Source organism: Dermochelys coriacea, chromosome 1 (assembly GCF_009764565.3).
Source record: "Dermochelys coriacea isolate rDerCor1 chromosome 1, rDerCor1.pri.v4, whole genome shotgun sequence".
Taxonomy (NCBI): domain Eukaryota; kingdom Metazoa; phylum Chordata; order Testudines; family Dermochelyidae; genus Dermochelys; species Dermochelys coriacea.
The window spans coordinates 22,705,377-22,727,351 of record NC_050068.2 but is presented as its reverse complement, the minus strand read 5'-3'; the positions used below and the strand labels follow the sequence as shown (position 1 = coordinate 22,727,351).

Sequence of the window (21,975 nt, the reverse complement as noted above, 5' to 3'; positions counted from 1 at the left end):
CCTAGGCATTACTTAGCCTGATTAATAATTATGGGGAAATGGTGGGAGCACTAGTGTAGACAAGCACTAGCTGCCGTGTAATTACTGTGCCCTCTGAGCAGAAGAGAAAGGCAGCTGGGAAAAGAGGACACAATGTTTTACATTTGAACAAGCTGTATTAAAATAGGAGGGAGAACAAAAAGTTCAAAACATGTCAAAAAGAAAAGGAGTACTTGTGGCACCTTAGAGACTAACAAATTTATTAGAGCATAAGCTTTCGTGAGCTACAGCTCACTTCATCGGATGCTGTAGCTCACGAAAGCTTATGCTCTAATAAATTTGTTAGTCTCTAAGGTGCCACAAGTACTCCTTTTCTTTTTTGCGAATACAGACTAACACGGCTGCTACTCTGAAACACTTCCTTCTTTGTAAGTCTGGGGTTTACAAAACTAGGCAGATTTGCTTTAATTTGAATCACCCACATTAATGGAGTTTGCTCCATCTCTGCAACAGACAAATCAAGCTGGGTTTGATTTTGATTCTGTAAAAACTGGTCAATGAAGAGTTGCCAAATCAGAAGCAGCAGTGGCAAAATCTACAACTTGCTTCAACCAGAAACAGTTTGGATCTGGCTTCTATTTCATACGAACCTCCCCCTACCCACCACCCCCAAATTCAGTGGGAGGTGGAGGAGGGAGGAACTGGCACCATTGGTTTTGCCCCATCTCTATAATGGGCGGGGGGGGGGGGCATTTCTAACACAGCTGGCTGAAAATGTTTTGACTAAAGATTGTGGTTGTCAAAAATGGAAAGTTTTTGGATGGCCAACGTTTGTTTTTTGGGGGGGAGGGGGTGATTTTTTTTAAAGCGCTAGCCCACAGGTTGTGCAGCCGGGGCGGATCTGCTCCAGCGGTCTGAAGCCCCGGGGAAGATCAGGAATGATGCTGGGCGACTAGCCCGGGAGAGCAGCCCGGTCGCCCCACCAGCGAGCGGGGTTTGCAGCCGCGTCCGCCCTGCGGCGCCCAGGAGGCCCGCTCCAGGCCCGGGGAGGAGGCCACGTTCCCCTTCTCCACGTGATCCCTCCGGGGCGGGTCCGGCCTTTGGTCCCCGCCGGCCCCAACCCGGTAGCGCGTAGAGGCGGGAGAGGGAGGCCGCCCGCCCGCCGCCGCTGCTGCCCTTGCTGGGCCGTCTCCGCGCCGGCCGGTTCCGCTCCCCGCCGGTGACTCGGCTCCCCCCCAGCCGCGGGGCTATGGGGCGCCTGGCGCGGTGCCTTTTCCCCGTCCTCCTGCTCTGCCAGCTCCGGGAGTCGCTGGCCGACACCCCGGCCAACTGCAGCTTTGCGGACCTGGAGGGCACTTGGCTCTTCCAGGTGGGGAAGGGGGGCCAGAACCGACACATTAACTGCTCCGAGATGGGTAAGTGCTGGGGGGGGGCATTTCTCTCCCTCTCCCCCCCCCCCTTATTTTCTCTCTCCACGTGGTTTTCTCTTCCTTTTTTTGCTTTCCGCCCCTCCGGCCAGCACGATAATCAGCTTGTGACAATCTCAGACAAACACGCTTTAGTTAAAATCCTTTTAAAAACGAACAAAAAAGCCCCCTTGGCCCCTTAAGAGTGTTGGTAAAACACATTCTGTTCCCCCGGCTTTTTAAAAACCATGGGGTATGTCTGATCCTTTTTTTTCCACCCTAGGGCCCCCCCCCCCATCTGTCCCCTAATCCATTTAGTGGGTAACTGTAAAACCACACGGGATATTTTTGTAAAAGTATTGTCTGGATTACATGGCCCTTGGACCCCGTAAGAACTCCTTGGAAACTTGTGTACTTGTTTCTTCTCTTTAAATTACATTCTGGTTAATGTTTAGGGGGCCTGCCTTAGGAAATTCCCACTCTGATGTATCAATTCAGATATCAGAAGAGGAAGTAGAATGAGAAATTGGGTGTTAGCACCAACACTTCTGTAGGGAACTCAATGTGAGCTGTAAAAACTGTTTCAGAATTTCTCTCTTACAAATCTAGACATTTTCATTCTGTTATTAAGCAGCAATATGTTATGAGAAGTTCGGAAGGTTAGGATGGGAATAATGACCAAACAATGGTATTTCCCTCCCTTCTCACCATGTGATGCTAAAGGGCACATTGGTTACAAGTAAACCAAGCTGACAAAAGCTGCAGCTCATGAAAGCTGTAGCTCAAAAAGAAAAGGAGTTACTTGTGGCACTTTAGAGACGAACAAATTTATTAGAGCATAAGCTTTCGTGAGCTACAGCTTCACTTCAATGCATCCAATGAAGTGAGCTGTAGCTCACGAAAGCTTATGCTCTAATAAATTTGTTCGTCTCTAAGGTGCCACAAGTAACTCCTTTTCTTTTTGCGAATACAGACTAACACGGCTGCTACTCTGAAACCTAGTTGTAGTTAGTCTTGGATGCCTTTTCTAATAGGGGCAGGGGCCTGGATTCATAAAGGTACTTAAAGTCTCTAACCTCCAGATTTAGGCACCTAATTCCCATTTTTAGAAGCCACTGTGATCTACAAAACTCCTGCTTGACTGCAGCTTAACCCCGTAGGTGCCTAAATTCGCTTGGCACCTACATTTTTGCAGTAAAGTGTGCCTGACCCTGCCTCTGAGCATGCACTCACTTGGAGCTGAGTGTGCGATTGATTCCCAGCTTGAGGAGATACACATGCTAGCTCTCCTCAAGCTAGGGCACTAAAAATGGAGTTTCAGAGTAGCAGCCGTGTTAGTCTGTATTCGCAAAAAGAAAAGGAGTACTTGTGGCACCTTAGAGACTAACAAATTTATTGGAGCATAAGCTTTCGTGAGCTACAGCTCACTTCATCGGATGCAAAAGTGAGCTGTAGCTCACGAAAGCTTATGCTCTAATAAATTTGTTAGTCTCTAAGGTGCCACAAGTACTCCTTTTCTTTTTAAAAATGGAGTGTAGCTGCTGTAGTGCAAGCAGTGGGAGGGGCTAACCACCCCAGCTAGGGCCCATGGCAGATTCTGCTAGCCCTGCCCCCCGCTTGTGCTGCCACACTCTGCTTTATTGTTAGCATGGGTATATCTCCTCAATCGAGGAATCACACCTAATCTCAAAGTGGTGTAAATATGCCCTGTCTCCTGATCCACAGAGCAGGGAGCTGCCTTAGAATCCTAGAACCATAGGGTTAGAAGGGACCACAAGGGTCATCTAGGCTAACCCTGCCAAGGTGCAGGATTTGTTGGGTCTAAACCACCCAAGACCGATGGCTATCCAGCCTCCTTTTGAAAATCTCCAGTGAAGAAGCTTCCACAACCTCCCTAGGCAGTCTGTTCCATTGTCCTACTGTTCTTGCAGTTAGGAAGTTTTCCCTGAGATTTAATCTAAATCTGCTATGCTGTAGTTTTAACACATTGCATCTTGTCCTGCCCTCCTACCTGCGCGGTAGCCGATCTCTGTTCAAATCCCTTCTCACCTGGCAGAGGACGGACTTGTAATGGGGGTCTCCCACATCCCAGGTGAGTACTTTAGCCACTGGCTTAAATGTTTTGTGTGGGGTTATACAGCCTCTGAGTGCACTTACTGGATTGGTCCTATGCACACAAGTTAGACAGTGGAATAACTATCTTCTCCTGGTTCCAGACCAGAGATAGTCACCTCCTGCAGCTGAGGCTTAGGTGCCTCTCTCTGAAAGGGTTGGTCTTAGACACACTACTGTCATCGGCATCTTTCACTGGCTAGTTTAGGCATCTCCCTGCCCTGCTTGCTAGGATTTGTGGATCACATTCTAAGTGACCTGTCTCTCCCCATGCATTGTTTGGGGAACCTAGGTGCCTAACTCGGACTTTGGGGATCATGGTGTGTTTCTGTGACTTTAAAGCATCTAAAAGTCAGTCGTGGCAGTGGATCAGGGCCAGGGACCTTTTCTTTTAAAACAATTACAGTGGTTTGGAACATGGCTATATGCAAATCTGATTGCCGCCCCGTATTTAAAAATGGTTTCAAAAATATTTTAAATGTCCTATGTGGATGTGAATTTAATCGAGTGCCATTGGTGAAATTGTCCAACAGCTGCTTTCTCCCATAGCCCAGTATGAGGAATGCACATAAGTAATCTAAAATTGGGCCTCTTTCTCATATTGCTCCTGTGGTAGTTTTATTTGGCATTTGCCTGCCCTAAATTCCTTTCTCTGCTTCTACTCGCTCCACCATCCATTCTCTGCATTTCATTCATTTGCCTCCATCTTAATGGCAGACTTCTCGGACACTTCACTTCCCTCCCCACTCCCTGGGTGTGGATGGGTGGTGTAGTATAGCTCTATTGCTCCACTGGGCACTTCATAGCCAAAAAGACAGGTTCTTTGACTGAAGGAGTTTACAGTCACAGTCATGCATCCGATGAAGTGAGCTGTAACTCATGAAAGCTTATGCTCAAATAAATTTATTAGTCTCTAAGGTGCCACAAGTACTCCTTTTCTAGTCACCGTTAGGCTGATCGTATCAAGAGCAATTGAAACAGACCTACTGGGAAGGGAGGTTGGAGAGAACTGCCCTGGGGAGAGATCATTTTCTCTTTCATATTTTTCAGGGTTGGCTGTCTTTTCTTTTCTTTTCCATCTGCCTAGTGCTCTGCTGCTTCTCTTGCCCAGAGTTGAGATTTTGGTTGTGGGAAACAAGCTTGGAGGAGGGATTCTGAGGAGAGGAAGGGTGCCCCTATTGGAACTGCCATGCAATGTCTGTTCTAGGCTGCCTGGCACTGAATGGCAGAGTACTGATAATACTTAACGACAGATGTGTGTTAAGAAGCCACTTCAAGCTTTGCTATCATGGGGCCAATCATTTCACTGCTATTAATATCCAGAGTTAAGAAAGCTTGTGTAATAGATTCCACTTCAGGAAAATAAACCTATTCCTGCAACAGGTGCTCAGTACTTCTCATGTGCCAAACCCAGATATATAAAAACCATAAAGCTCTGAAAGAAGAAGTCAAGTGCACCAACAGGAAAAATATATCAAGTAAAAAACTGATCCTGATAAAAGTTTATCTGCCAATGTAGTGCTTTCTGCGTGTCACAACAGCCCTAATGCCAGAACTTTATTTTCAAGTCTGGTAGTGTAACTTCGTAAGTGGCGTAAATTTCTGCTTTAACCCACCCATGTAAAAATTGTCTCATCTCTGCAGGACCGGTGGAAAAAAAAGTAGTTGTGACTCTTCAGAAGGTGGCTGTGGCTCAAGATGATGTGGGCAATTTTGGCTTCTTCACCATAATTTACAATCAAGGCTTTGAAGTTGTAATAAATGATTACAAATGGTTTGCATTTTTTAAGGTAAGTTTTAATTTTTGTTACATTTCTCCCCCCCCCAAAAATCGGAAAAAAAAAGATATTCCAGAATAGCTATTCTGGTTAATTTCGCCATCTGGACAAGTCCTTATTAGATGTGAATAATGTCACATAAGACTGTAAACTGAGCTGCAGTTTCACCCCTCCCCTCTCTCCGCCCTCTCCCTCCAAGTAGGGTGGAAGGACCACAGGTAGGTGTGAAGGGAGAGGGGCAGTTTGGGGGACAGCCTCATGCTGCTTCATTATGCAAGTCTAACAGTGAAGGAAGTAAAGCTCTGATGAGCTAATCTGGATTCTCCGCCCCTTACCTCTTTAAATCAAGACTGGATTCATCAGTACAAAGTTCTGCAGGTAAAATAAGATAAACAAGAATGCAATTTCTAATGAAAAACAAACAAAACATTAGTCAGCACAAAGCAGCAAGAAGGCTATAGCTTAACTAGAATTTACGGTCTTGAGGCCGGTATTATTGGGTGAGGTTCTCTGGCCTGTAGTATGCAGGTCATCAGATTAGACTATCATAATGGCCTTGAAATCTATGAAATTTTAAAGATTATAAAGTAGGAAAGAATGAGATCTAGTTATGTTTGCTTTGCATTGCAGTTCACCTGAGACTATGTAAAGGTAAATTCCTAAATTAACTTTAGTTACCTCGAGTCGCTGCATATCTCACTGTGAATTATGAATTGTTGCCATTACTAAGGTAATGGAGCCCAATATACTGGCTTGTTTTCTTTCACGCATCTAGGACTGAACTATTAATTCCACCTGTCAGAATTGAACATAATAGTGTTACTTTCCTTGACAGACACACTTAGGGGAAATACTAGACCGACGCAGACAGTGGGATCCTAAGCTGATGTCTTTCACATTAAATGTGAAGAGTTGCTTCAAGAGCCAATAAAGTGAGCAGTTGAGACAAATGTCAGTTATCAAGTTACATCTTGATAAACTGTAGAAACAGCAAGTGGATTCTGAAAGAAATGTAAACAAGCTGCATTTCCACAGATAGGCTCCCCTGGTGCAGGAGTTGCTGGGTAACAGTGCTGCTCCAATAGCATTCACAAGAGATTAAACTTGGCTCTTGTGAAATCCAAAATTCATTTGGAGAGCACTAACTGAGTCAAAGGGCCATGGCAGTCAGACTGATAAAAACACCGGTCTGACCTATTCTTGTACGTTTGTGAAAGCTGGTTTAGTGCCTTGAAATGTGGTGGTAACTGCTACCTAATGAGTATTCTGACTATTCCTCAAATAAATGCATGAACAAGGAAGAATGAAGCTCTTTGAGATTCAGAGGAAAAATATCTGAGATTCCCTACTGCATGGCAATTTGATCTATTCCTGGTTTTGCGGATGCTGTTAGTAGTTGGAAACATAAGGTGCTTATTGAATAAGTAGGCTATTACACCACCATTGACGATAAATGTTTCAGATTCCTTCAGCAGAACATACCTGGGTTAAAGTCTCCGTTCTTTCAAAGATTAGGTAGGACTATTTGAGTTGATCATGAAGCAAATTATAACTAACTTGCAGTTCAGAATAGGTCCCATTCTCATTTGGATATTGTAAAGGCAATTACTGAGACACAGCCTATAAAAGGAAGGCAAAGATTATTTTGGAAACCATGAATCAATAGTACAGATGTGTGCCCGCAAGGGCAGGGGCGAAATACCAGCGAAAGGAGGAAGCTCAGGCCTAAGAATAGTAAACTGCGCTTTATTGAAGGAAGGAAGAACTGACGCTCCAATCTGCGCGGGGAGCCCGTAGGACGTGCGGAGGGGCGGCAGGGGACTCTGGCCATTCGGGACAGCTGACCAGGCAGGACTCTGCGGGGGAGGGGGTCCTCTGCGGTGCTATATTCTCCGCACTTATCTCGGGGTTACATGGGGTCAACAGCTGGTTACATTCTTATATGTACGATTTATGCTTATTACATAAACTAACTTGTTTACAGGCAAAAATATGCTGAGCTTTGCTACAATACCTTTTGGCAGGGTCTGTCGGACAAAGTTCATTGAAAGTGCCTCTGCTTACATCCAGTCACGTACTCAGTCCATCACTTAGCTCCTCACCAATCTTCCGCAACCTTGGCCCTACAGATTCTTAGGCTGTGTCTGCACTAGCACTTTTGTCGATAAAACTTATGTCACTCGGGTGTGAAAAAACACACCCCTAATCGACATAAATGATACTGACAGAAGCACCAGTCTGACAACGCTAAATCTACAGGAGAACTCTCTCCTGCCGACATAGCTACCACCACTCGTTGAGGGTGGTTTAATTAATGGTTTAGAGCAGCTATACGGGAGACCTTACAGCGACGCAGCTATAGCAATACAGCTGTGCCACTGTAAGATCTCTAGGGTAGACATAGCGTTAGTGTTCACAACTCCTGATGCAACTTTTTCTAAGGGTTAGACAAGAGTTTTCAGTTTCTACAGTGGCTGAAAAAGGGAAGAGGTTGTGTTTCTATTTCACGGCTGCGAGTCGGAAAGTTAAGATGCTGAGGGACATAACCTTGTGGCATGCTTTGGGGAAAGGCATGTCTCTCCTGTAAATTTGCAGATCAATGAATCATAGCTTTAGTCTGTTGCAGATCTAAAGCTATCTGGGCAGATTCTCATCTGATGTAAATTGGCATAGCTTTCTTGAAATCAGTGGAGGTACATTAGTTAGCACCAGCTGATGATCTGGTCCATTTATCTTCTACTGTAAAATCTTTAAGGAAAGGACTACCTGACTCTTAACTTCAAAATGCCAGGCATACTAATTACTTATTCTAAAATGTTCAGGACATTCCAAGCTGAAATGAAAAATATTATTTTAACATTGCTCCTTAGAAGTGTTTAGACATAACTGTGACCCAGGGAGCAAAAAAATAGGGTTTGTGCCATTTTTAGCTTTAAAAGTTTAAACTGTTTGTTTTTTGTGCTACCCTGGAATTGCCAGGGATGTGAAGTCTTCTCTTGTTTGTCTCTGTGGAGGATCCAGAGATGTGGATCCAGCTCATAATGGAACAAGGAATGAGTGCTCTTTAGCAAGAGCTTTCATTCTGTCCAATAACTGCATTAGCTCAATGTTAACACAACCAACCAGTTAGTATTATTGCCCCCCACCCAGGGGTGCTGGAACAATGTGTGTAGTGGGGGTGCTGAGAGCCTTTTAAACAAACTGTAAACCCTGTATATGATGGAAACCACTTCATGCAGAAGCACCCCTAGTTCCAGCACCTATCCAGAGAGGATGAGTTATTACAGTGTGAAAGAAAAAAAACACTTCCTCTGTTGGCTTGCTTTAGTTGCTTGGTATCAGTAGTAACTAGTAGAATGATATTCATCAGTACAAAGTTCTTCAGGTAAAATAGGATAAACAAGAACACAATTTCTAATGAAAAACAAACCATTAGTCAGCATAAAGCATCAAGAAGAGGCACAAAGGAACTTTCTTTTTCTTTTGCAGATCAGCTTTTAGTCTTCCCTGTTTAGAATGCAGGGTGGTAACAAAGGCAATGTCTACACTGGCAATTGAACGACAAAACTTTCTTCTTTCAGAGGTGTTAACCCTTCCCTCCCTCCCCCCACCAAGACAAAAGTTTTGCCACAACAAGTGCCAGTGTGTCGGCGTTCTCCTGCCGACAATGCAAATGCCTTTCGTTGGGGGTAGAAGGTTTTTGTTGTCAGGAGAGCCAACAAACCGTGGCTACGCTGCACGACTTTTAGCGGCACGGCTGTGGCGACTCAGCCATGTCACTAAAGGCTATGTAGTGTATTGCTGGGATTATCTCGAAGAGCAAGGGTAAATATTAGAAATATCAGTGCAAGGAGCCAGTTTTCCTGTCAAAAACTTATTTCTAAATATCTCTCTACTATTTGAACTCTACTTTTACTTTAGTTAGTCAATACAAGTGAATGCTTGGTAGACGACTAGGGTAGACTATCAGAATGCACTTCACCCTAACTTTGGAACCTCACAGGTCATTGGCAGGGCAGAAATTATTCTCTAACATTACAAAATCATTCTTCCTCTTTGTTTTTCCCTTTCATTTCTCTTTTTCTTTGCAGGATTATTAGTGGTTTACACATGGAAGGGCTGCAAAGGGAAACGTGAGTAGAAGGGTTAACTAAACTAGAAGCAGAAGTTTAAAAAAAAAATATACATTGACCCTTGAGTCTACTAACAGCCCATGATAAAGGAGTGGGATTAGAAATTAAATGCCCCGCAAAACTAGTCTTGAAACCAAAATTAGGTTTAATTGTTCCTTATGCTCTTATTCATGTTGTAAAATTCACTATATCAGCAGATCTAATTATAGCAGTCCCATGATATTGCTAAATCACACTTTGGTCTTGAAATTGTAGCTGGCACAAAACAGAATCTTAACTGTCTTTTTATAGTGCTACCATCATGTCTGTAACCAGGAACCTGGTTTATTTTACAATATACACAGGATGTTAGATTTTTTTTAGAATAAAAGAAACTTTCTCTTTGGGTCAACTAAGCGCTGATTCACCCATCGCTAGGTAGCTAATTGGGCTCCCACTGCTTATGTATATGTTACTATTTCACATATTATGCCAGCAGATATTATAACTCTAAAGTGTGAAGTTGGTCATGTTTCCTCACCCCTGAATTTAAGTTTGCCACTGTTCCTCTTGAAGAAATTACAGAGTTGAGTATCAGAAGAGCAGTATACCAACATGAAGGCTGCATCGCCACTGTTCCGTGGCCATCTCTTTATTAGCTGGTTTAAGGGTGCAGCAAAGTCAAATGTGTTTGTTTTTAGTGTTCCTTTGACAAGCTAAGCTGTAACCTTGCTAGAAGTATAGGATTGAGCCTAGCATTGGTCCCACTACCGAAGCCTTTTCTACACTGCAGATTTACCCTGATTTCAGCCATGTGTTTGTCAGGCCTGGGCGGGTGTGTGTGTGTGGGGGGGGGAGAGATTATCGGACATCTGCCTACAGCAGGGTTCTTAAACCTTCCTCTGAAGCATCTAGTACCGGCCACTGTCAGAGACAGGATACTGGACTAATGGACTGGGTTATGATCCAAAATGGCAATTCCTGTGTTCCCCCTAGTGTACACAGAGCAAACTGCTACTAACTGCCATTTGTACTGGGCTAAGTCACTTAACCTTTAGCTCTTGCTCTTTTTCTGTAAACTGGGCATAATATTTATATAACTCAGTACTAGTAGGGGTGTTGTGAGCTTGTGTACATGTACAATGGTTATGACAGGGTATTTTGCCTTAAGGATACATATATGAGAAGTCTGATCTTAATACATGTCGCCTATGGATTTTATATATATATTTCTAATTTTCCTTTGTTCTTGCAACCTACTTACCAGTCACCCACTGTAAAATTTTCTTAGGATCTCACTGATTTTACAAGTCACTTGTTCTTACGCCTGGGCACTGTGGGGAAATGAGTTGTCACACCAAAGGAATGGACTAGGTGAGCTTATCCATGTATTTTTTTTAGCTTTCAATAGTTTGTGTAAATATTACCTAGCAATGGAGGGCTTGTTTATAGCTTTTTGTGTGGGCCCAACTTTAGAATCTTACTCTTCCCCTCGTCCCAACCTCCTTAGCCTTGGAACATTAAAAATGCAGAGTCCTGTTGCATTTTGGTAGAGCTCCCATTTGTCACAAGTCATAGTTTTTGTGGTGAATGTTTATTGCAACATATGAAAAGGGGAGGATCTTGTAGCAATGGTCTCTTAAGACATGCTGTGCACTTGCAGTGTGCTACATAAATAGCAACCTACTAATGTCCCAAAGAAGGAGAAGCATTTAATTTGAGCCAGGTGTATACACTTCAGACCTAAATGGACTTAACTAATTTTGCTCAGGGGTGTGAAAAATCCACACCCCATGAGAAACGTAGTTATACCGACCTAACCCCCTGTGTAGACGGCACTACACTGACAGGAGAGCTTCTCCCATTGACATATCTACCACCTCTTGGGAAGATGGATTAACTACGCCAATGGGAGAAGCTCTCCCGTCAGCGTAGTAGCTTCTTCACTAAAGCACTACAGCAGTGCAGTTGCACCACTGTAGCACTGAATGTGAAGACAAGCCTTTGGGCTTTCACACCTATCACACAAAGGAGTTAATCCTGGCCTGCAACCACTGTAAAGATAAGGCAGGTAGCTATGCTGTCCCTTCTAAAGGTGACTAATAAGATTAAGCCTCTTAAAATGGAACTTTTAATTAATTTTCTAGGTGCCCACTATTAAGAGGATCATGTAACTTTTTAAGAATGTATCTTGTTTTTTCTACAGGTCCTGAAATCTAGGCCCACATAGGATTGCTGTCTGCTACATGTTGAAATCCAGTGTGCACTATATCAAACCTACCACAGATCCCATTGGAACTGGATTCTGTAATACAGGGTCTCTTCTAAAGTTTATCCGTTATTCTGTATAATAAACAATTTCAAACGTTACAATATTAAAACAGTAGGGTGAGATCTGTGGGATAAAATAAGTGTTATTCTCCCAAGCATCAGCTCTCTCATGATGCCAAAATAGGCATCAATCACAGATCTTAATATGATCGCCCATCTCCTTTCTCATCTGCTTTGATCAGCAGTGAAATAGTTACCTCAGAGTTCATGTTGAAATCATGACATTAGTCAACATCCCATTGATATGAACATGAGCAATTCCCATTTCTTAGAGCTGTTTGTCAATTTGTAGATTCAGACAGACCTCAGTATCAAGGACACTTGACTTACATTTAAAAAGTTGATGTTTGCAACCATAAAGAAAGGCTCTTAAAGGTGAGTTACAAAGGGGAAAAAATGAGTTTGTGACCTTTCTTACGAAGACCCGAACAGTTTTTACAAAGTGAATTTTCAGTGCTTGTTTCTCACATTAGAAATTCATATCTTTAGAACCTAGCACGTGATGACTGGAGAGTTAGTAAAACAGTGACATCACAAGAGCTTAGAGTGTAAAAGTTGAGCACGAGGAGAAGAATTTAGCCAGTGTTTCAATCTTTTATGTTAGTTTTTGGTAACACACATTTAACCTCAGTGACTAATGTACATTTTGGGGGCAGGAAGTCTGCTAAAGACTCAACATCTCTGCCTCCTTAATTAAGGTGTAAGCTAATATACAACCTCTGAGACCTGTCCTCCTCCAACAAGTTCTCCAGTAGAACCAGAGAAGACTGAAGTTTGACATTCCTGATATGATTTTTTTAATTTAAAAGTGGGGTTCAGGCCACCTTTATATATCAAAGGTGTTTTTAAAAAAATGTCACAAGCCCAATTTGTTTTTAAAAAAATCCCAGTAACCTTTAATTTATTTAAATGGAGTTTTGATTCTGGAGCACAAAATGATGGCTAAAGTGCCTAGTTGCTAAGTGGCTGCAAAGTGGCCTCACCTGATGCCAACAAAACAGGAACTTGCTGGAACCAGTGTAAGGATAAAACATCGGTCAGTGGTGTAAGACATCACCAACATAGTGCATGCTGGGTATTTGCAGCAAGTAATAGCTGGTTGTCGGCCTAGACTTCAGGATCTGCCAAAAAAATAAGGTATGTTCTTGGTAGGTTTGATATTTGAATGCACCTTGGTTTGGATCATTAGATTTGTGGATCATCTTTTAATCCTGTTAGTGAATCAAAATTAATAATTTTCACACTTCTGAGTGTGATTTAATAGCATGCACCTGCTGTTTACTTAGCCTTAATGTGTGAAATAGAAATACATTCAAGCGTAAACCATCTGCTGCAGAATAGCTGTCTGGTCTGCTCTCCTGATGCCAGTGCAAAAATGCATTTCCTGTCCAGTGGTTTACATTTGTATAGATAGTGAATCCAGTTTTAGGTAGAATGGTGTACTTCTCTGGGTAGCATCTCATTCTGTCAACATTTAGGTATGCATTGCCCATTAGTGTGCCCTGGAGCCTGATTGGAATTATGAAATAGGTCTTTCTCACTATAAATTTCACAGGAGAAAAGGAGCAAATAGGAGAAAAATTGTTCAAGATGTTAAAGACTTTGTTAAAGACGTTAGGCTTTAACATAGCTATTCCATGCTGGGCTCTGAACCATGTTCCTAAAACTTTTAAATGTTTATGTGATGGAGGCAAAAGAACTAACATGATCCTTGGATATTTAAATAAAGGAATATGGAGCAGGAGTAGGAAGACAGTATTACCTCTCTTAGGTATTGGTATGCTCACTGCTGGCATACTGTGTTCAATTCTGGTCTCCACACTTTAAAAGGGATGTTGAAAACTTAGAAAAGGTTTCAGAGAAGATCTGTAAGACTGAATAATATGCTTTCTAATGGGAAATATAAGAAGCTTAACAGGAACAACTAATTATATAATCTAGAATTATCTGCACAGGGAGAAAATTTGACATTAAAAGAGTACTTTAATCTAGCAAAGGTATAACACTGTCCAGTGGCTAAAAATCTTTCAATCAAGATGTGCCCTCACTGCACCTGAAGTTAGGAGCTTAATGCTGGAATCACTTGGTGAATATCTGTGCCCTGCATTATATAGGAGGTCAGTTGGTTCCTTATTGGTTCCTTCGGGCCTAAAATCTATGAAGTTAGTAGAATTCAAACAGAAAATAAGTTTCAAGCTCTTAACAGTGAGGATAATTAACCACTGGAACAGAGTACCATAGGATGCAGTAAATTCTCCATCACTTAGTCTTTTTAAATGAAGACTGGATGCCTTTTTAAAGGCGGACGTAGTTCGGCCACTGACTGTTTGTCTAGTTAATGTTCATTTACTTAGTAGGGAAGAATATTTCCTCCACAGCAGGAGCTATTGGGTAAAATTCTACCTGTGTATGCAGGAGGGCAGACTAGATGTTCAGATGGCTCCTTTTTGGCTTTAAAATCTGTGAATTTGTGCTCTTAAATCAGATTAGGTAGCAAAGATATACTCCTGTGGGAATTCTGCGCCACTGCGCAATGCAGAATTTTGCAGAAATAAACATGGTGGTGCAAAATTTCCTTTCCCTCACAGAAATGGGTGCAGTACTGCTAGCTGCCACTAGGAACCATAGAAGACACTGCTGAGAGGGAGCTAGAGCAGAGTTTCCCAAACTGGGGTTCGCAAGGGCCCTGTGGGCCCTGCTGATCAACTCCTCCCCCTTCCTCCCTCAACTCCTCCCAGAACCTTCTGCAAGCCGGGGAACAGCTGTTCAGTGGCGTGCAGGAGGCGTGGGGATGGGGCAGGCTCGGGGAGGGGGGGCAGGTGTGGAACAGGGTTGGGAAGAGATGGGGTGTGGTCTGGGGCTGAGTGGGAGAGTTGGGGATCTGTGAAAAGTTTTAAATCAAAATGGGGGTCCTCAGGTTGCTAAAGTTTGAGAATCACTGAGCTAGACTGCTAGAGGGTTCCTGGCAGCTGCAGTTCTCGGTATGGCCTGAGGGAAGGAGGCAGTGGGTGCGCAGGAAACTCCATGCAAGCCTGGGACTGAGCATCAGGCTGTTTCTCCCTCTGGATCCCTGGGCTCTGGGGAGGGAGGGGGTGTGGGTATCTGGGCAAGGGGGAGCCCTGCAGCTGGGCTCTGAGGGTGGGTGCTGGTATCTGGGCCAGATGGCCTCTGGGGCGAAGGGGGTTTGGGTGTATTGGCTGTGTTGCGGCTGCTGCTGGGCTGCAGGGGGGAGAGGATGTGGGTGTCTGGCCCCCCGGCTGGGCTCTGTGTGGGGGAAGGGGGCAGAAAAATAGGAACTGGGTTGTCGTAGGGGTTTCTTTAACTCTCTACTCTTGGGGGAATTTTTGTGTGTCTGTATTGTTACAGACATATTTGCTGCCAGGTATTTTGAAATAAATTACCAAAATAATTGAAACCAGTGTTATTGTGTAGTGTTGTTTTGACAAATAAAATTTGCAGAATTTTAAAAGATTGTGCGCAGAATTTTTAATTTTTTGGCGCAGAATGCCCCCAGGAGTAAAGATCTGCATTATCTGTTTGATGCTATGTCCTCTAGTGAACAGTGCTTTGCATTCTCTTCTCACCTTAATTCGCTTTTCTCTAGCAGCAGTTGTTTTGAAGAAATCCAGGGCTGAGCAATAAGGGAGAGCATTACATACGTTCTTGGGGATATAGTTTTTCTGCTGGAAAAAGAAATCTTAAAAATAAACGTAAAGAAGTTGGCAATCCACTTGTGTATCTGAGGTATTAATTGACAGCCGTTTTCTCTGTAAATTTCACTTCCAGTTTGCAAAAGTTTATTCTGGCCTCATTTATCTCAGTAAAATGCCACACTATTTTCTCTCACAACTTGTAAGCAAGGCTACTCATGTCTTAAAGATGACCTAAGGATTTTAAAAAATTGGTCTCTTTTGGACTTCTGTAGTATGTATAAAGTATGCCTGAAAGGGGTTTTTAAAAGACATTTTTTGTTGCTTCATATCTGAGATATGAGGACTGTAAACTTATCTTCACATGTTTTGTTGGATTGGTTGTATATATCTGAGGATGTATAGCTCTTGTCTTAATTGAAGGGGCAGAGATGCTGAATCTTTAACAAAAGTTTCCTGTCTCCAAAATAATTGCACATTGGAGGTTACAAAAGTTAACTAATAGTCTGATTAAAAATCTCTTTGGTTCTTAGGCTGTCTCTACACTTTATGATAAATGTGGGTTTGAACAATGGCTAACAGAAGATCCTAGTGTAGACAAGGCAAGCTGTAGTGTTAATACATATTAGCTGGTTAAGTTAGGGTGACCAGACCTCCCATTTTTAAAGGGACAGTGCTGTATTTAAGCCCTCCTGCAGGTGTCCTGATTTTTTCTTAAAAATGGGCAATGTGCCGTATCTTCTGTCTCTCCCCCGCCCCCCCCCCCATCAGTACTGGCGGGTCCTGCTGCTGGCTGGATCCTGGCTCACCAGCCACCCGCCCACCAGTGGTGGTGGTGGGGCGGGGTCCAGTGGGCAACGATGTGGGTAAGTGTGCAAGGCTGGTGGCAAGATGAAGATGCGGGGCTGGCGGCTTCCCCTGCTGCTCCATCAGCGCAGCCCCCACTGCATGCCAGCTCTTGGCCAGCAGGACCTCGCCCCCACATCCTGTTTCCTGCCGGCACTGGCTGCACGCTGCGGTTACATGTTGCTTCTGCTGCCCACCCATCGGCCCTTTATGTGCTCCCCCTCTCGCTGTCCTCTCCCTGTTTTGCCCTCCCCCCCGCCCCAGCCCCGCTGCTTGTCCATATCCCCCCTGGTGGGGCACATCCCACTCCCTGTGCTGTGTGGAGAGCCAGCCCCTAGTCAGAGTGCTCAGTTCTTCTTCCCCCACTGCCTCCAGCTGGGCCCAAGATCCTCTGGACCGGGGCACTGGCCAGGAGGAGCCAAGCCCTGCATGTGCCAAAGCCCCGCACAGCGCTGGCACAGGGAAGCCTCTCCACCCCTCAGCTAATCTCTGGAGTGGGGTGGGCGGCACCCTCCCCTGCTGAGCCATGTCTCTGGCTCAATTTGCTGACATCCGTGCAGTCAGGTTCCCTGGGCCCTGATGCACAATGCATCCGGAGGTGTCTGGGTTATGTCAGTGGCCAGCAGCAGCCTGGGGATGTTAGCTGCCTTTCGACACTGTGCAGACCTGAAGGGACAAGCTTCTTCTACCTGGGCGGGGGCGCGAAGAGAAGAGATGAGCTCTGCAAAGACATGGGCCAGGTCATTCTCCCCACCCCACAGCTGGAAGCAGCTCCCATCCCTTCCCTCCTCCCCAGTGCTGAAAGACTGCTGCTGGCCACATTCTGGTGTGAACCTTGGCAGAAATTGAGGGGGGGAAGGGCATGTGACGCTACGTGCTGCCCCACATGTTGCCTTGGGATGTGGCGCCAGGTATCAGGAGAGTCGGGTCCGTCCTGGGGGCCCAACCAGGCATGGAGGGTCGGGTCAGTCAGCCACCCCTGCTGTGTGAGAGAGGGGGTGTGTGTGTGTGTGTGTGTGTGACATCTCCCTGTCCCATGTCACCCCTCCCCATGTCAATCTTAAACCCTTAAAGATAAGAAGGTAAATAAAAAGAATCCAACTACGCAGTATTGTTTTTTAATGGGCTCAGTCAACTTGATGTTAATATGAATGTTTGTACTGCATAGTTCGGATTGATTGCTTTGAACTGGCTTGAATATGAGTAATTTTACCAGGTGTCCTGTATTCAGCAGAGGGAAATATGGTCATCCTAGGGCAAGATAAACCCTAGAAAGTGTTAAAACTACAGCTTGCCTTGTCTACACTAGGATCTTATGGTAGCTAACATACTAAAACCCCACCCTTTATCATAGTGTGGACATAGCCTAAGAAGGCAAAAGATTCTTAACACGTACTGGGGTTTACTTTGACCAGTGTAATGTGTGTTAAAACTACAACTTGCCCTTGGTCACTTGGTAATTTCACATTCTCCCATTGTAATATCCCTATTTATGGTGCTGTTAGAAGAAAAGGAGTACTTGTGGCACCTTAGAGACTAACAAATTATGAAGTTGACAGATTTCCACTCTATGGTGCTGTTATACACCAAGGTGTTGTGTTCATCTGAATAATTCCTTTCTAAAGGCTGAGTTTTCATTTTCTTAAAAACAATGAAACCACTAAAAGATCCGCATAGAAACTAGTCAGTTCCAGAAGATGGATCTGCAGCAAAGGGAATAAAATTGGGCTTGTGACCTCTTCAGGCTTTCTTATAAATCATGAAGAAACATAAGTTTTTTCACCAAAAGAAGTCAGGGAGGCAGTTTTAGACTATTAAAATGCAGTTCCTGTTGGGCCCAGATGTATATTGTTAGATCACATAAATAAATAGTGAGCAAGGTAGCTTGGGACTTGTCTTCCGCCAATGTTGCCACCATCCTGTTTTGAACACAAGACAAATGCTGTGGGCCTATGTCTGGCTTGTTAGAAGGAGGGTGGCAAGCAGGTGGATATGGATTGTTAAGATTCAAGGTCAATACTCCTCAGGAACAGCATATTCAGACTATTATGGAGAGCCAAGTACAGTATACTCACAGTGAGTATAGTTAATAACTTTCTGCTTCTGATACAGAATGTCTGGGCTTTATCAGCACTGTTTTTTTGAGAATCCATCCAGACTATAGAACAAATCCAAAGCCCCACCCCAGAGCCCGCACCCCAGCCAGAGCCTTCATCCTTCCCACACCCCAACCCTCTGCCCCATCCCTGAACCCCCTCCCACACGCCAAAGCCTTCGGCCCACATACATTTTGTTATTTTGTTATGTGCATCAATATGAAGCTGATGCATCATACGTTACCTCCATATTGGTGCACGTAACAAAATTCATTCCACACATGGGTGTAAAAAATTAGAGGGAACACTGCCCCAGTATCTCCCTGGGCTCCCCCTCTCCCTCCCATTGCCCCGAGTTGCCTTCTGCAGCCTCGCACCCCAGGCCTGCCCTGCTCCTTGTATCCTGACCACGCTGCCCTCCTAACCACAGCGCTCACCCCTAAGACTGGCCCTGCTGTTGCTTCCCCACTCCTCTGCCCTGGGAACTCCCTACAGCCTCCTTCCAATAGCAGGTTCCCCAGGAAAGAGCAGCAGCTGGTTCTGCTCCTGATTCAGCTAAGGAGCACCTCCCTCCAGGCTTTCTCAAAACCAGGGGACCTCAAAGTGGGTTGCGACCCTGTTTTAATGGGGTCGCCAAGGCTGGCATTAAACGTGCTCGGGGCTGAAGCCCAAGCCCCGCCACCTGGAGCCGAAGCCGAAGCCCAAAGACTTGAGCCCTGGGCAGCAGGGATCAGGTTACAGGCCCCCTGCCCGGGGCTGTGGCCCTTGGGCTTCAGCTTTGGCCACCCGACCTGAGACAGTGAGGCTTGGGCTTTGGGCCCCACAACCTGGGGTGGCGGTGCTCAGGCTTCGTTCCTCCTCCGGGGGTCATGTAATATTTTTTGTTGTCAGAAGGGGGTCGCAGTGCAATGAAGTTTGAGAACCGCTGCTCAAAACCAAACCTCTCCCACGCCCCAGGTTAGCAGGAAGTCTCTTTCCATTTACTGGCTGAACTCACCCTGCTTCCCCAGACCCCCAAATGCTGCTGTGTGGGGTTGCTACTGGCTGAAAGGGTTATGGCTCCTCCCCACCCCATAGCTTCAGATAAACTGGAGCACGCAGAGGCTAGACTGTGGCTTTTCTTTGCCGTAAAGGATATGGAGAAGGAGGAGGTAGTGTCTCTCTTTCCCCAAGGCGGAGGGGATAGAGGGCTTCACCTATCTCACACACTTGTATGGCTTGCCAGCCAGCAGAATGTGTTGTGTGTGAGGGGTGATCTTCAGGTGTCCCTTCCCTCAAACAGACAGCCCCCCCATACACAACTGCTGCAAGGGAAGGGAGATCAGTGGGATGGCTTCCTCAGCCAGGCCCCCCTCATGCCAGCTTCCTGGGGGGAGACAAAGCCAGGGTTGGCCTCCTCAGCGTGGATCCCTAGAGCAGATCTGAAGGAGAAGAGAAGGAAATGGGGAGTATCCTAGGGGGAAGCATGCACTGGCGCATGTTAGCACATTTCCCTTTCCTCTCCCAGTCTGTGCGGCTCACTGGGCGCAGCAAAGGGGACTCTGCTCTCGCCAGGCAGTAACTGCACCTCCCTCCCTGCTCCGCCCCAGCAGCCAAGCAGGGAGGAGGGTGCTGCAGCAGGGGGTCACCTCTGGAAACGGCATGGCTGGGCTGGGGGACAGAGCTGGCCACATGTGGACACGCTCCTTGCAGCCTGTCCCCAACCCCCTGATGCAAAGCTGGGAACCCCCTACCCCAACACGGGAGAAGGGGATGAACCCTCCCCCCCCATGATTACTTCATGTGTCTCCCAGCTGCCGGCCAGCCCCATGCTGGCAGCAAGCCTGGCGCCAAGCCATCACCCCGCAAAGGTGCCTGCCACAAGCAGTGGGCCATGAGGGGGGTGCAGAAGCCCCAACGCCAGCCGAGATTACCACACTAGCCTAAATGGGTAAGCCTGCAGGTGGCAAGGCTGGGGAGGGGGCTAAAGCTCAGACTATAGCGAATCCCTGCATGGTGTCTTGCACAAGAAGCCAGTTTGTACCTCTCTGCCCCACCAGTCAGCGCTCCCAGGGCTGGACGGGGGGACACCCCAGGCCCTCCTCGCTGTGCTGGCCAGCTCCATGCACCGCTGCTGAGCAGAAGTGCCCTGTGGCAGCACCGGCTACCAATCAGTTGGGGAAGCCGGGGAGAGCACAGGGCAGGCACCACAGCACTGCGCACAGAGTGCCCTAGGTGGTTGCCCAGGTCTAAAGCCAGCCCTGCTAATAACACTGTCTTTTGGTGCCCCCATTGGAAGGAGACATGCTTGTCTTCTGAATGTAGAAGTGATCCCATTGCAGCTCTTAAACTGGTAACAGGAATGAACTTCTGACATTGTAAAACCATTGGAAGATTAAAACGCTCAGAACTTCTCTTGGAATGTGGTAGACTTAATTATTTTATCATGTGTTCCCTTGTTCCTGGTTCCCTTCAGAGCCCTGACAAACACCCCTACCTCCTACTCTCTTTATTAGCTGCATTGTCTGGGTTATCCCTGAGCGGCTGGTTCTCCAAACGCAGCCACTACCTTTCTGGGTTAGAGGGCCTGTAGACAGCAGTGGCTATATGACATGATGTACTTTAGCGTGTTGACAACTTAATCCCATATTTGGTATCAGTGGGACTTGACCATGTTCTGATAGTGTCCTTGGACTGAGCAAGGCTATGGAATGACCTGGAGGTGCTGTTAACCATTTATTCTACACTGCAAGAAGGAGTTACAAGTCAGGTGACAACATAGGTGCAGTGGTTCCCCAGACACTCTAGTGTCAATTGGTCTTAAACAGAATCTCAGCACCACCACTCATTTGACACTCCCTCTTCTAAAGGCTTGTCTACACTGGCACTTTACAGCGCTGCAACTTTCTTGCTCAGGAGTGTGAAAAAACACCCCCCTAAGCACTGCAAGTTTCAGTGCTGTAAAGTGCCAGTGTAGACAGTGCGCCACCGCTGGGAGCTGCAAGCTATTCCCCTCATGGAGGTGGGTTTTTTATAGATCTGGGAGAGCTCTCTCCCAGCGCTGGTGCCGTGACTACACAGCCTTTTAAGCGCTGCCACGGCAGCACTTTAACGTTGCTAGTGAAGACATTCCCTAAGACATTCCACTTTCAAAGCCCTGTTAATCCAGAAAGTAAGATATCAAAGCTTTACTGTAAGGCAGGATGGAGAGATTGATCTCAGTAGATAACTTAATCTTTACCCCCACTTTTAACTGGTTAAATACCAGAGGGTGTAACATTGAATGAGTGTTGGCTTTCAGAGATAAGATGAGCTATAGGGAAGCACTGAAGTTTTAATGCACTGGAAATAGTATTTGTATTTACAAGTCAATACAGCATTTATATGCAAATGGATTTCAGTGACACATCACTCTGTTCTTTGAAGTTGTCTTCTTTGAATCAACATTCACTGCGCAGAGAATAAATTTTTGTTTAACTTGTCAAGGTGAACCTGTTTTCTTACATACAGGTGACACAACTCACAAACTAGAGGGAAACTTGCCTCCCTGTCCAGCTCTCTGAAAAGGAAAAACTAGGAGGCGTAGTGCTGTCTGAAGGACTGTAAGGAGATACGGTCTATTCTCTTGGCGTGCCCCCTTCAGACCTTGAAAGAGCAGCCTCTCAATAAGGCAGGGCGTCACACCA

The 21,975-nt window shown here is 45.5% G+C and overlaps 1 protein-coding gene and 1 long non-coding RNA gene across 3 annotated transcripts in view; both read left to right on the top strand.

Annotated features, from left to right (window-relative positions):
* Positions 1-876: 876 nt before the first annotated feature.
* The window catches only part of CTSC (cathepsin C), a 33,288-nt gene continuing 12,189 nt past the window's right edge, over positions 877-21,975 (top strand). The window contains exons 1-2 of the mRNA XM_038374104.2: positions 877-1,394; positions 5,142-5,287. Coding sequence (XP_038230032.1) covers positions 1,229-1,394; positions 5,142-5,287 — 312 coding nt within the window. The 5' untranslated portion in view covers positions 877-1,228. The remainder of the gene's footprint in view (positions 1,395-5,141; positions 5,288-21,975) is intronic.
* Positions 8,600-16,379, top strand: LOC122457880. 2 transcript variants are annotated; one of them, XR_006277572.1, is made up of 3 exons: positions 8,600-9,408; positions 10,679-10,761; positions 15,326-16,379. It is a non-coding gene; the product is annotated as an uncharacterized LOC122457880 (long non-coding RNA). The 2 variants fall into 2 exon arrangements; XR_006277573.1 differs by lacking the exon at positions 15,326-16,379 and adding an exon at positions 11,594-12,558.